Source organism: Pyrgilauda ruficollis, unplaced genomic scaffold (genome assembly GCF_017590135.1).
Source record: "Pyrgilauda ruficollis isolate IOZ18807 unplaced genomic scaffold, ASM1759013v1 scaffold50, whole genome shotgun sequence".
In the NCBI taxonomy this organism is placed as follows: domain Eukaryota; kingdom Metazoa; phylum Chordata; class Aves; order Passeriformes; family Passeridae; genus Pyrgilauda; species Pyrgilauda ruficollis.
The window spans coordinates 712,524-728,019 of NW_024526600.1; the positions used below are offsets into that span (position 1 = coordinate 712,524).

The 15,496-nt window shown below is 38.7% G+C and overlaps 1 protein-coding gene across 4 annotated transcripts in view; it reads right to left on the reverse strand.

Moving 5' to 3' along the window:
- The window catches only part of USP25 (ubiquitin specific peptidase 25), an 87,757-nt gene that overhangs the window by 49,331 nt on the left and 22,930 nt on the right, over window positions 1–15,496 (reverse strand). For all 4 annotated transcript variants that reach the window (XM_041480218.1, XM_041480216.1, XM_041480217.1 and 1 more), the window contains exons 4-5: window positions 7,607–7,730; window positions 1,416–1,578 (exon numbers count right to left, since the gene is read on the reverse strand). In XM_041480218.1, coding sequence (XP_041336152.1) covers window positions 1,416–1,578; window positions 7,607–7,730 — 287 coding nt within the window. The remainder of the gene's footprint in view (window positions 1–1,415; window positions 1,579–7,606; window positions 7,731–15,496) is intronic.

The following is a 15,496-nucleotide window of genomic DNA, read 5'->3' on the forward strand; positions in this document are numbered from 1 at the left end:
GCCTGCCTTTATTTATGGGAAAAATGCTTCTTTATATTCAGGCTTTATCTTCCTTATCTCAATGACTCCTATTGCCTCTCATCCTCCCAGTATGCACTGCTCTAAAAAGCCTGGCTCAAGAAACCTCTTTGATTTTCCATGACTTTGCAAAAATGAGAAAGTTGCCTTGCTAAGACTTCTTCCCACTGTCTCTCATCACCACTGGATGCAGCTCAGTGGGTCCTGTGGACTTGTATGGCTCAAGTTTGCACAAGTAATCTCTCACTCAAATCCTTGTTCAGAGTTCCCTCAACTATGTACAGGTCAGGTCTTAGAGGTAGATCTCACTGGTACAGACTGCGGCAAAGCAAGGCACTGAATACCTCACCTGTTCTATTCAGCAACATTCTCCTCGCTCAGCCCTTTATGCCCACTATAACATCAAAACCTTTTCTTGTTACCTTAGACAACCTTTTAGGCACCAACTCAGGTCAGCTTTCATTTTAGTAATACCATTCCTTCATGCCTGGACAACATTTCCAGTCTCCTCAGTAGCCCATCTCTGCTTCCAGATCCTTCACACTGCCTGCTTGGCAGTGAAGCTTGGCTATGAGCTCCCTGAGCAGAACAGACTGAGCAGAACAGACTCTTCTGGCAATCAGGGAATGCTGTTAGCTTTCCTAAGCATCTCTGCACTTCCACCTGTGGAACCCCAGATATCAACTTCTGGAAGAAGACAAAGCCTGCTCTCCTGAACTGGGTCTGGGTCCTGTTATTCCTTTCTCGCTCCCAGCAGCATCTTGAACTCTACTCTTTCATGGCTGCCGCAGTCAAGAGTACCCACATTACTCCACCTTCAGTTCTTCCATTTTTGGTGAACAGCAGATTCAGCTCTGCATCACCCCTAGCTGGCCCATGAGTGCTCATACCAAGAAGCCTTTCCTCATATCTTTCAGAAATCTAGTTTGCTTGTGTCCTGCTGTGTTGGACCCAGCAAGGGTCAGGATGTTTATTGAAGTTTCCCATGAGAACCACAGACTGTAATCCAGAGACTTCCTTGCCTTTCAAGAAGGCTGTGTGCACTTTCCCATCCTGAGGAGGGTAGTCTGTAGTAGACACAAATGTCACTGATGTCAGCATGAGCTGCATACACTCAGGATCTTCAGACAGTCAACTCCTTGTCTTCAACAACTTCTTAATTAGAAACATTTTGAAGCTTCACTTATATATGCTACCAGCACTTTCTACATTTCAATCTGACTTAGGGATAGACAAATTAAGAGATGCAATAAATAAATAATGTGCAAAAACATCTTATGCAGTGGCCTAAACTTCCCAGGAAAAGAGATTATTTTAAATTATTCACTTAAAATGAGCTGACTCACCTCCCAACAGATACAGTGAAAAATGCACACAGCTAATTGAAGAGTGCTTACCTGAATGACAGCACTAAACCAGCACGTGTTGCCAACATTCTTTAATCCTACTGGGCAGTTGTCTTGCCGCTTTCGATCATAAGGGTTTGGAGAGTCACTCCATACCTCTGGATGCGTCCTCTTTAAACTTGCTTTATTTTCTGCAATACTGGCTTCTAGAACTCTTTGAGAACAGAAGGGAGGGAAAAATGTGAGAAAAAAACAAAGACCCCAGAAAAACAAAACAAATAAACCTCCCACCAAGTAGTGAAATACATTCAGGTAGCAATACAGACATCTTAATGACATCATTCACTTACTGTTGCTGAGCAATACATGCAATATATTATATTATATTCAATAACATGTCTTCAAAAATGCTATTTTACTTTTAGCTATGCCACAGCAATTCCACTACCCTTTAGAAAATAGTATTGGTGAACGCATGAATCTCCTGTGAGAGCTTCAGATACAAGAGCCATGTCTACAAGTCATCAATTATTTAAGAACCAGATTCAAACAGGATGGACAAATTTTCGGCAGCCCTAATAGTACAGTGCTTTCATCCTCAAATGCTTTTATTGCTATGCAAAGCACAAAGTCACCAATCTTTCATTTACTGACAGGAAGCCAAAGCTAGCAAGGCAACTTCCAAAAACTAAGGCAGTTTTCTTAGTTTTCATTTTTGCAACTTATGCAACTGTGTTAATACCTTTACACCGCAAGTAATTACTTTATGAGCCATGGAAAAACCTCTCCCTGCAATTTTCCAAATGCCACCCAACATTTTAATTGTATGCTTCAATGACCACTTTCTTTGCTGGAAACTGTTCCTGTGTGATTTATGCTGAATATCTGTATTTCACATGACAGTAAGACCTGATGGATGTGAAGCTCTCCACCTCAAGCCTCATTCAATACATTATTTCTGTATCAGCAGGTATGCTTAGCCTGGTGACAAAATGCACCTTAAAAGTAATTTGTGTTAGGTGTATTCTAAACAGGAAGATGGAGATGGATGTGTTGAGGTCATGTAACAGTGGCTCTAACTCATAAGCCAAGAGTGTGGCTTGGGCACTAGTGACACTGTAGTCACTGTCCCCAGCCATCCAGTCCAACTCTCAGACAAAAGGCTGAGCTCCTCTCCAACACCAAGCAAAGGATTTCAAAGGCTGCATCACAAGCATCTAAGCAGTCTGAGCAGCATGAAGAGTTGCGCCCTCTCAGTTCTAGATTCACTAAGCACCAAAGAAAGGCAGGTTTAGGTTGGTCTGTAAAGGGAGCTCCAAAAGGATAAAGTCTGAACATCTTAGAAAAAACACAGAAACAGACAACCCCCCTCCTCATAATCTCTCCATTTCCTACCTACATCTTCATTTCAAGCTATGTTCCTATCAAAGAAAGAAAAGCTATCTTACCAAAAACTATGCAGCACCATATGAATTTACTGCAGATAACTGTTCTGGGGAACACACTAATTTGTCATCGATATTTATTTCGGAAAAATACAGTAAAAGAGAGGCATTTTAAATTTAAGAGACAATTTGATATAAATACCACTTTTGTATCTGTCTCAGAAAGAACCTAAGTCTGGTAGTTTCCTAAGGACTAATCAATTTATTTTTTATGCCACCCTGTAAACAGCACTGAAAGGACAGGTATATAATCCACTAAGAGTTTCTGTTCTGACATCTTTTCAACACAGCACAGGGATGGAACCTGACCCTGATTGTGCTAAGAATCTTTTCTGATAGTTTTTCCTAGTAAGAAAACCCCAAAATGTAAAGAAACAGTCAAATTCATTTTCCTTTTAATTAATACAGTCCTTCAAAATTGTTGGATGACCTGTGTATCTCTGCTTTGAGAGCAAAAGTTGGTCAATGGGAACATTAAAAAAATGCCATACATAGTTCAAATAATTTGTCATGCAGGTAGAATTGCTTAAAATCTTGCTTAAACTAAATTAAAGGGACCTTTGACAGGAAGATTGACAGACTGGAATAAATTTAAATGCTGTTGTAACAGGATTACAATACCTACTTCACACCACATGTGTTTCAGGTAAAAAAACCAAACTTCTCTTTTTTTGTTCCTCCCAGAAGTTCCAAGAATATTTCAAGGTATTTCAAAATTCAAGTTCAGAAAAATAAATACTCTCAAACTGAAACAGCTCCCTGACCCCATGAGTATCACCATTCATCAGCTTAATTACCTACTAAAATTTCTTTGTATTTGAGTTTGTGTTTCCTTAGCATATAAGGGATTTACTCCCCTCCAGCTCGACCTAAGACATGTTTCCATGTCTTAATAAAGTATTTGCTTCTGAAGGCATCGTGGTATTTTTCCTTAATTCTACTTATAACATTATCTGTCCTCAGAGAGCACATGTAATAACTGCACATTCTATATGCTGAATTAATTTTCCAACATAATGATAGCCGTGATGCAGTTCAATCAAAAATGTAAAGTGGAATAAAGTGCAGTAGGCACAGCAAATGGGAATCTAATGATCAGCTAGAATGCTACATAAATAAATGTATTTACTACCACTGTATTTACTAGCACAGTGAGGATATCTCATATAAAATGCTCACTGTCTTACATTCATAGTGTCACAAATTTGGGACATCACCTGGATTAAGAATTTTACACTGCTTGACAAAACAAGCATCCTTCCAGAGAGCTATTACAAGGATTTAGCAATCTTGATGACAGAGCTGAAGCCCCACTTGGTAACCCTTGGGGACAACAGCAGAGTCTCCAGCACAGAGCCATCAGCTAGCTGTGTGCAGAGTTTGACAACACCCCCCCCCAGCTCCCTGCCCCAACTCACAGGACCTACAGCTTCCCTACCTCCAAGGGCTGGAATCCTGTTTGGAGGGAAACACTGCAGCAAGGGTTAGTTAATGCCAGGCTTGGCTTGAGACTTGAAAGCAGTGTTTTATTTCTCTGTAACAAGCTGGGCATAGCCAAGCATCTTTGCAGAACTGCAGGGGGTTCACCAGCCAAAACCCCACAGCACGGCAAGTCCACAGCACAAAGATTCAGTCAAACCACACTCTAAGGGAGCCCACTCAAGATGCTGCAGAAAAGCCCACTCTGTCAGGTTACTCAGCTAAAAGAGCATAGGAAGGTATTTGAACTGTGACTGTCTTACATCTGGACATCCAGGAATGGATCCCTGACTCTGCAACACTCCACAACCCCACCTTGGATCTACACACACAATGCCTAACCACAGTGCAGAGTCCCGAGCAGTTTTGATGACCGTGATTTTGAAGAAAGCCCAGGGGCTGTGCACATCCTTTATGCACTGACAGCATGGACTCATTTTTATAGGGGCAGTACCACAGGCACAGCTGATTTCTCCTTCCAGTAATATCTCACTGGCTTCCCTAGTGAAGCCCTCTTTCGCCAGCTTCAGACTTCAAACCACAAAAAGTAATATAAACAGGAGAAATTTCTTCACAACAGGAAATACACTGATCAAGCACATTTCTCTAGGAGATTTAAAGAGGAAACAGGAAAAGACTTTAAATGTGCCATGTACAAGATGTTCAGCTCGGACACTCGGACATTTCAGATGCACTCTCTCAACACCTACACAGTAATCACATCTGTCCTTATTAGGTAGTCTGAAGCAATTACATTCAGGAAGACAAATTCCACGTGCATTACAACATTAATTATACAAGTCAAGAAATTCCATTAATTCTCCCTTGGAAACCCTAACAAAATCTGTGCAAATTAGATTCCAAACCACTATGAATACTTTTGAAAAAAATAGCCACCACAGCAAAAACTATTTAGATATGCACATGCACTACATTTTTTAAAATGAAACATTGTCAGTTTAAATTTGTTTATTACTGACCTCCTATTTGATTTTTGTTTCTTGTTTTATCTAGAAAATCAAAAGTAAATGGCTGTAGCTTGACTTGTTTACAACCACAGTGTTCTACTTTGTTTTGCGAAGTTCTGCACAGATCACGCACTTGCTGTTGAAATGCCAGCATTCTTCTGTGGGGTGTTAACTACAAAGTGGGGTGTATTTTTTTCTTTTGTCCTTTTGTAATAAAACCAGTCTAAGTTCTGTCCTTAAGGAAACTGAACAGTTCGGATCAAGAATTCTGAACTTTCTATATTTGTTCAACACTGACATAGTTTGTCACCGGCTCAGGGTGCTTCTTGCTACATTACTGAGTTGATCTAATGTCTCAAATGCTGCCAAAACCTTCAAGATCCTCATTCTTCTCTGCCTCCATTCACAAGCAAACTCCCATTCCCTTCCTTGTGCCATGAAATACTATGAATCCTCCAGTGAATATTTTTGTATGGCTTTGTGAAATGAATTTGTGCAACAATGATCCAAAGAATCCTCCAGCAAGCATAGAAAATGTGGTGCAGTGCACCAAGGAGGGTATGACTGGCAGCAAGCTCTTCATTTGACATTGCACACATTACTCTGTGCAATTTTGCCATTGGATGTGGGTCTCTATTTCATAGAGACCAACATTTTCTCTACAAATAAGCAAACATTGTCTAGATGCCTTTGTACATATAAAAAAAAAAGGCATCCTTTGTTATTTTCTGCAGCCAGAAAAATATACACTGTAATTTAAGTAAAAAGTATTTATAATACATAAATACTAAGTATTTATAATAATAATACTATGGGGCTAAGCAGGTAGGACCAAAGGAGGGGGGGTTTAATTTCAAAAGTGAAAAACAAAGTCTACAGCAAAAATCCTAAATCTTCAAGGCTCCCAAGAATTGAGCACAGCAGAAGCAGTTGAGGCTTGGGTAAAGAAAATGAGGGAAAAAATTTTCCATCTCCAGAAACAGGTCCATCTTTCCGAATGCCTGCCTAAATCACAACTCTGTAATTATGGCAATTCTGTCCTTCAAAAAGGAACATGCAAGAGCTGACCTTCTGAAAAAAAACTGGACAGAACTTCCACCATCCTCTTGTATACATGCACATACTGAGGTTTTAGAAAAAAACAACCCTTTAAATCTTTCTTCCAGTTGTTGATAAGAATATAAATCCCTTTCATTCCACCCTTCCCTCCTAAAATATGCTATCTTAAATTCATACAACAAGACGACTTTTATCACAAATGGGGAGGCAGAGTGTTGTGTTTATTCTCATAATTAGCATATCTATTTTTCAAAAGGGAAAAGAAAATTACTGTTCATAAAGTAATACAAATAAAGCAATAAAACATCAATATGCTCAGAGATGGAATTTTCTAATAAATAATTTAGCCTGTCAAACACAATGAACTGAGAAAAAGAATAATTGTGGTTAATCTCCTCCATCTAAATTATTTTTTTATAAAATTGGTCTTTTACGAGGAGGTGGTACTTTACCTCCTATCAAGGATCAAATCATTGCCCGTTTCCCTTAGAACAAGGCCAGCCACAAATGAAAAACTCAACATTCCTCCCAAGGCCAGTGACAGATGGAAAAAAAGAAACAATCCCTCCCACACAACCCTACACCCAGGCTTAGTTCAAGTCCCAAATATTTCATAATTGTATCAACATTACCAAAAAGCACACACTGTACAAAAAGCTATCATAAAATCTGACCAAAAGTTACCTCAAAGACTCTTATCACACCCAAACTGAGTTATACTTTAAAACTTGAAACCCAGAACTTCACTCAAAGCCTGTAAATCTTACTTGTTAATAATAATAGGTTAATAATATTATCCATCTGCTAAAATAGAGCAGCTGCTCTTAGTATTCTCAAGTCACAATATTAATACCCACTCCCTCAACCTCAGCCTTAGCAAAGTGGGAAGAAAATGTTATTGTAAAATGAACACTGTAAAAAACAGGACAAAGTATTAATTAGCTTCTTAATTTATATTTTGGTTTTGTTGCTTTTTACCTGGTACACAAGAGAAACTTCTGGGTTTAGATCCTATTTAAATATGACCACACATTCTCTATCTCCATCCACTTCCTCCAAATTTAAAGAAATACAAAAATATGAAACATATTATTAAATCCTAGTCCACACATAAAAGACTATTTTCCAGTGTAAAACATACAATACATTAAAGCAGCATCCTGAAGCCAGGCGTATCAGTAGCACAAGTAAAAGTAAACAAGTTATTATTTGTTAAAAGTTTAAAAAAGCAATACAGGCCAATCTCCAACTCTTTAATTTAATTTCTGCTTTATATAAGTTGGTTGTTTACCTGCTAATGGCTTGTTCCTCATCTGTTATTCCAGTCTCCCTGAATGCCCTGTTTGATTCCTCCAAACTCAAGGCAATTGCCCTCTGAAGATCATCTTTATCATCTCCAGTGAGATCAATCACATCTGAAAAGCAAAACTATCTTTCTCAAAATTAAAAGTGAAACAGAATGAAAGGTAAGTCTTACTGCAGAGGAGAGAGCCCACATGGATTGCTGAGCACCATTCCAGCCCATCCCTCCTGTGCCCTACGCTCTTGCAACCACTAACCCTGCTAACAGCTCCCTTCTGCCTGCAAGCCAGATAAAAACCTCAGCAGCTCACTCTTGACATGATGGGCTGTAGTTCTCCTTGCCCCTGATGTTCTTAACTTTCATAAAGCTATGGGACAAATTTAGGAATACATGTTTTCTGAAAGCCTTCTTAAAGCAATACACTTAAATGCATTACTTCAGCTACTGAGATCAGTTGCTTCAGGGAACACATAATGAAGAGGACCTCACTTTAAAAGGATACCTTAATTGACCATTTTTCCTCCTCATGAACAAACATGTAACAGTGCTTTCCCAACACAGCTCCAAATTCTACAAGTATTTTTGTACCCTGGTAAGCCAAATACTTTTACATAGTTTCATAACAAGTGGAACAGTTTCTTAATCAACTTAATTATTTTCTATCCTGTTTGTGCATTCCTTTTCTGAACATATTTAAATTTTATTTCGTCTACTGAAAGTATCACATCTCAACATGAAAAAAACAAATACTGGAGAGAAAATGAGGATCCATACTTGGATAAGTGGGGAATTATGGATGGACTACTGACTGAAAACAACTCTACTTCTGCCTTCTCCATGAGCTCTTATTATACAAAGGATCAAAGACTGACATCCCCCATAAACCTCCTTACTTCCTGAGGGCAACAACACCCCTGCTCCTAATTCAGGTGGGATCCTACTACACACCACAACACAAATCATGTCCCCATCAGGCACAGCCAAGCTTTTACAGCAGCTAGAGCCTACAGGAATGTCCATCAGCTGCACAAGACCTTCAAAAAAGTCAAGGTCACTGAGAGTTTGGAAGAGACACTTGGGTGAAGTATCAGACAGACACACACATGGAGCATCAGCTGGTTTGAGTCTCCCTCTTCCAAGGCAAAGTTTACCCAAAGAGTTATGAAAGGGACTTGTCTCCAGCCTGGGCTTTGGCCATTAGAAGAAGCTGAAAGGCTCTGGGAGAAAGAAATACAGATTTGAAAGTGGCAATTGCTCACAAAGCGAGACAAGAGGCTTGTCAGAATTTCTCCTTCCACAGGCAAACTCAATTACTCCAAAGAGCTTATCTGTCTACTTCTGACTTTTCTCCTGATTGGCCAGCCCGCTGTAGAGACAGTAGCTTCCCCTGTTCCTCTGGGCTTTCATTTGTGGGATGTTCCTCATTGGATCAGAACAAAACACTAAGCTTAGTATACAAAAGTCATTGCCATAGTCACTCACGAACAAAAAATGGGATAACCTGTCCTTGCAAAAGGCTGATACCATAAAAAAAGTTGTAAAGAAACTTTCCTGTTAACACCAGCATCTTCAAAACCTAGTTTTAAACTCAGCCCTGTTTTCTCCAAATAATGGTTGAACTTCTATTTTATTTAGTGGGCCTTTAAAAAGAACACTCTTACCTGCAGAGTACACTAGGCAATCTGTCATGACCTGGAAGTATGGAAAAACAGTATTGCTATAAAAGCAGCACTTCCTAAATTTCTTCTTGGGCCTTCTACAGTCAGCTCAGATCTCCCAGTGTAACAGAAGGGTACTTCAACTCAGATGCCTGAAATTCTCCTTCAGAAGTACTAAAGTAATTACAACCACCACTAGCACAAGTATCCTCCAGAGAAGTTTTGATAAGTATGCTGCCATGCTGAGAATAACAATTTGGGCAAAAATACCATGTCAGCCTGGGTCACATGCAAACCTGGCTCTGTCCTACAGCCTGACAGCAGAAGGAGATTAGAAAGGTTGACATATGAGAGGATCCCCTCACCACACACACACTACCTATTATGCTCTAAAATGTGGTGCTTGTGTTGTATTTTCAGCACCTCACCTTCCCTGAAGTCAAGCTGTATTTCTCAAAGTAGGAATAGTGGTCACAACCCAGCAGCCACACATGCTGATGGACAAGTATGGGATTGCTCTGGTCCCTTCCTTACAGAGAGGAATGTTCCTTGAGCAAGTCTCTAGTCAGGTAAGAGTGATGACATTTTTACATGACAATAAAGAAAGTTAGATTAAGAAGTCAGCTTCTCTATATGGGGACTATTTTCTAGAAAAGAATTCAATGTAGGTGAAAATGATGTATTTAACAAAACCTCCCTCGTTATACAAAAGTCTATCTGGATCAACTCCAACTCTCACTTCCATTAAAACATTCAACTTCTTTGCAACTCCTTAGCTCTCTAATTTTTATTAATCTATACCACCACCCTATGTGTTTAGAAGTATATTACCAGTCGTATTACCAGAAGTTACATAATTTTAATATTAAAACCCCAAAGCTTTTACTTCCATTTGCTTTCCAAAAGCAGATGAGCCAAAAGAGTTTGTTTTGGCATGCAAGGGTTTTGGAGCAGACACTATAGGATTCTCTTGAGAAATGTTCTATCCATACATTGCTCCTGCTCTGCAGGAAGAAAAAAAGACAACAGAGTGAAGATACACTCCCAGATATTACCACTATGTAGTGAGTGGTGCAATCAGTTCAAGTCACAGAGGGTTTACCTAGCATAATTTATGTCAAAAAATACATTTATAAATATCAGCTCATCCATAGTAACCTATTTCATGAAAGCTTTTAGTTCATAGCAAATGTAAAATAAAAATGGTTTTGACATTTAAGCTTATGTCTTTACAGGTCACACAGTAACTCATTAAGCTGCCACACCTCACATAGAACTTGAATCCTAAATTGTAAAATAATAAAGAAGACTTCAACAGAAGTCACAAAAGAAGGGTAAGTCTGAGATTAAACTCTTTGTTCTAAAAACAAACAAACAAAATCATATATATTACCTTGTCTCCACATTTTGCATTCCTTTCAGATGGTTATACATTATACAAATGTACATATAATACATGAAATTAATGTAGTTTTCTTTTTTCCTCACTTTTATTTTAAAATATCTTCATGTTTTATAAATTCTTGCATGGGGATGTTAATGCTGCAGCTATGAGTAGTAGAACTCATTCATGAAACTGAGCTGCTGAAGTTTCCTTCCTATCTGACCAACAGATTACTGTTTTAAGTATGAGTTTGAAAAAAACCAAAAAATATTACTTTTACTCAAAGTTTTTATCAGACACACAAGTTTTTTTTTTCTGTGATAGGCTGACGGATGTGTTTCATAAAGGTGTGGGACTAATGCCTCGTCCAAATTTAGTTATGTGACTTTAACTCACACATGCCAGCTTTGTAATACTCCTTTCATTTAGCCCACAGAACACTTCAGTTCCCACTGGCTCATCCTCACAAAGGTACTTATCACTTTAATGTCAAATAGTCTTAGAAAATGCAAACATTCTTAACCAGGCCATGACTAGTAAATAAAGTTCGCTTACAAAAAATTTCTCCATAAGTGAAGAAACTTCTCAGCAACAGTCTGGTTTAGTGCATGTGTGTTTATTCAATGAAAACTAACATTCATAATTAATCATCTGTTTTACTAAGAAATGTATTCTTGGTTTACAACATTATTATTATAAAATAATGTGTCCTTCTGATACATAAGATTCAGAGAGTTTGACATTGTTTGTAATTTTACAAAACAATTTTAAGTTGTATATTGAAATTTGGGACAAATACTAGTGTATGTATAATAAATGCACACACTGTATCTATCCTCATAGATCTTCCTTTAAAAAAAAAAAAAAAAAAAAAACTTATTCATCTGTTTACTTAGGAAACTTCTATCATCATTTAAATAAATGGTTCTTACTTGTTATTGCCTAGGTCATTAAAGTAATTACTGTGTTGTTGACTTGCTACTTATATGAGGAGGAGGCAGAGAGTAGGAACTTCAAACTTAAGTAGGCTGGGAAACTCAGCATGAGAGACAGATCAGAAGAAGCAATTGAACCCAGGGATAGGCAATAAACATCCACAGTGATGCAACAACTGGAACAGGGAGAAAAAATATGAAGGGGCAGCCTTGATGGGTCCAACAGTGCCAAGTATGAAAATTCAGCAGCAACATTCCAATTTCAACACGTAAACAATATAAAAGATTTTTAAAGGGAGTTGAGACTACATCTGGTTTATTTACCACAAGCAGAGCTAAGCAAGATCCTACATACTGCCACCTATTCTGTGATGTTAAATTCACAGTGGCCTCAGGCTCCTAAGGTGAAGATTTAAAGGAATTTAGGTGGCTTTATATGCCAGTTTTGGTTAAAACTAGATGTGGGGAGAGCACCCAGCACCCCTGCAGCAATTCAGCCAACTCAAACTGCTGCACTGGTGCAAGAGCTTGTAAATATTGGCCACCATTATCCCACAGCTTCCTCATCTCAGCTATATTTACAACATTCTGCAATTATAACACCTTAAACCGAAGACTCTCACACTGATGGGGAAGAAGAGAGGCAATCATGACACAAAGCATCACATGAATCTGTAAGATGAAAAGAGGACCTCAAGGTACAAGACTCCTGACATTTTAAAGCAGGGACCTTGACACACCAAGCTGGCAAAACTCCCAGGAACCTGGATGGAGATGACACAAATAATCCTTGAAATAGAAGGAAATGTCATGAAGACATATAGTGATGGCTGAGTTAGGCAAGGTGACAGAAGAAGCCACTGTCAAATCCTACTCACAGAAACAATAAATGAACAGCTAGAGAATGAGGACTGACTAGGACTTGTGCCAAGAAGGATCCAGGAGCTACAGCCGACTCATGTTCAATCTGCAATTCACATCATCACAGCACTGAAGAAAATAGGAAGCATTACACATCTGTCAGGGTACTATGTGGATATTTATAGAGATTCACCTATTTTTCTTAAGAACTAAGCTGCTGTCTTCATTATAGTTTTGAGTGCTACAGCTCAGGAAAAAAGCATACTAAAGAAGGCCTAGATGAGAAGAAAAAAAATGGCAAAAGGTATAGGAAATGCATCCAAATACTTGAAAGGAATTTAGGCTGTTTCGTTTAGATCTGAGGGAAGTCTTTTGATACACTGTCTTCAAGCACACAACACGTCATCTGAGATAAAAGGAATGAAGTGTACTATAATTTCCACAGGAGCACACAAGGAGTAAAGGACTCAACCTGAAGCAAAAGGGATTTAGGCAAGACACTAGGAGTCTAAAAGTAGGGGCAGTGAAGCTCCAAAAGAAATTATTACCCTATAAACTTTTCAGAGTCTCTAGAATAGAACAGTAAGAAATGTTTTATAAACACCACTTCAAAAGGATTTAGGTATCATTGAGACTAAACTCTACCTCACTGGAAAGGGGTGAGTGACTTTTGAGACATATGCAAAGGCCCAAAGTAAGAACAGGAAGATAAAAAAAGCCAGAAGCCATGAAGTCTACAATCTTCAAATTGCTGTGTGTGGCATTTCATAGTTACACTGTAATATGCCCTTATAAAAGGGCTTGAAATCTTTTGTTTTGGCTATGGAATGTGCAATTGCAAAGACTAATAATTCAGTTTTAATGAAAAATAACTGTGTTTTCAAAAGAAGGAAGGAGAGAATTTGTCCTGACAGCTGTTTCACTGGAACACAACACAACTTCCTAAATACATCTCTTCACTCGGTTCCTTCCTTTAACCCTGGGTTCTTCAAGTTCCTTCAATAATAAGAAGAAAATGGATACATTCTTAGCAATCCAACAGTTCTGTTGTGCAGCCACAGATGAAAATACACAAAATTACTTCAAATGGGAATAAAAAGGTTTCTAGAGAAATAAAGTGAAAATATTTGGAAGTACTACTAAACTTCTTTTGTTCTTCTTTAAGTACAATGCCTAGAATTTCCTCTACCAAGCGGAATGCTGAAATTACCTTGGACTACAAAGTGTGCATCTGTACATTGGAAACCTAATGCTTAAGCACTTTCTTCTCACAGAGTGCAAGAAGGAAAAGAAAGTCAAAATGTTAAAACCACCTTTGAAAAGGATCAGATTAAGCTTGCATCACTGTTGATGTGAAAATACTACATTTGCAGGTGCTTGCACATGCCATTTTGAACGGACAAAAAGGCAAGCATCATGAATAACACTGATTGTGCAAGTCAGTCTTTGTTTAACAGATGGAGCAGGTTTAATGAAAACCTATTATTTTTTTGCAGCTGATGAAATGTTGCATTTCAGGTCTCCTTACACCTCCTACCATCCAGGATGCAGCTCTCAAACCACTTATGCCCACTGTCACTTTTGGAAGAGCCACTGCATAATTCAGGCTGTTATGGTACACAGTAACATTTTCATTTTACCCCTCTAACTACATAACCACATTAAAGAAATGTAGTCAGTCAAGCTCACATCTGATACATCTTTATGCAAGGAATACATTCAACAGCCTTTGTAAATGGCTGGAGGCTTTCTGTGGCATAAAAGACAGCTCTAGTATTTATCTGTGACTCTCTCATTCCCAGTTTGGATGCTTTAACTTGGCAGGACCACAAAGCTCGGTGACTCTTAACATCCCAAGTTCCAAATGCACAGAGGTAGTTAAGAAGTAAGGAACAGTAAGGGTGAGTTTTAATTAATTAATGTAATTATACCTATGTGGGATAATAAAGGGAGTCAAATTTGAGAGACAAGATCCTGTCATTAACTCAGCATAGCCACTGAGAACTGCTAAGATGTGTTATTTTGCAGAAGGGAGTGCTGATGGTTAAAGCCGTCTGCTGAAGATTTCCCATCCTGTGCCCACCCTTCCATTCTCTCCTCACAAGTCACTGCTCTTTCACATCCCCTTACACGACAGTGTTTACTAATACAGGGCCCTGAGACTTGGCCTTTTTGGTGCACTGCCTTTTTTAAATCTAGAATCCAAACAATTACAGGCAAGCACTTTACAAGGAAAGGTTTCTTCCAGAAGCATTCACTAGATCGCTACAGGAGCTTGCGGGGGGGCTCCACGTCACACTGGTTTTGACTTTTGTTCCATGGTAGGTGTTCAGTTCTTACCTTGTAAGTCCTCCAATATGAAGAAAAGTTCACAAAGATGCCTTTATCTCACAATGTGTTTTCAGTCTAACTAAAACAGCAAAGGGTTCTCATCTTTGTTGCCAGTGAGGACCTGACCAGATATTAAAGATGCTAAAAAAAAAAATTCAAAGCCTACTTTTCCCACAGCAGTTGATGTTTCTTGATCACTGACTTGTCATGCTGTGTAACTGTAAGGAATCTGCCTCCAGCCCTCCACAGAAGAGAAGAGAATCCTGAAATTCACCTTGGAATGCACAACTCAAGACCTACCCTTCTCAGTTTGACCATCTGTCATGGGTAATGTGGGCTCTCGCAGATTTCATTCACATCCCTTGTCACCTCATTTCTTCAGTAAGGTTGTACAGCACAGTAAGTGACAGCAAAACTAAATACTTCTATTAATGGGATTGCTATTCAATCTAATTAAACACAGACTCCAAGAGAATCCAGCTTACTATTCCACTGCCATAGTAGGCTGTCAGTACTAGAAACTATGACACAGTGGTGAGCTTGTTCTTAATAGCCTTCATTCCCTCAATGGCAACTTTCTAAAACTGAAAATTAAACACATGGGGAAGGTTGTGTGTGTTTTCTTTCCAAAGGAGTGAAAAGGAAAAAATACACAAAAAACCCCAAGCCACCCACCACAACTTACTGCATGGATAACACAACTACCTAT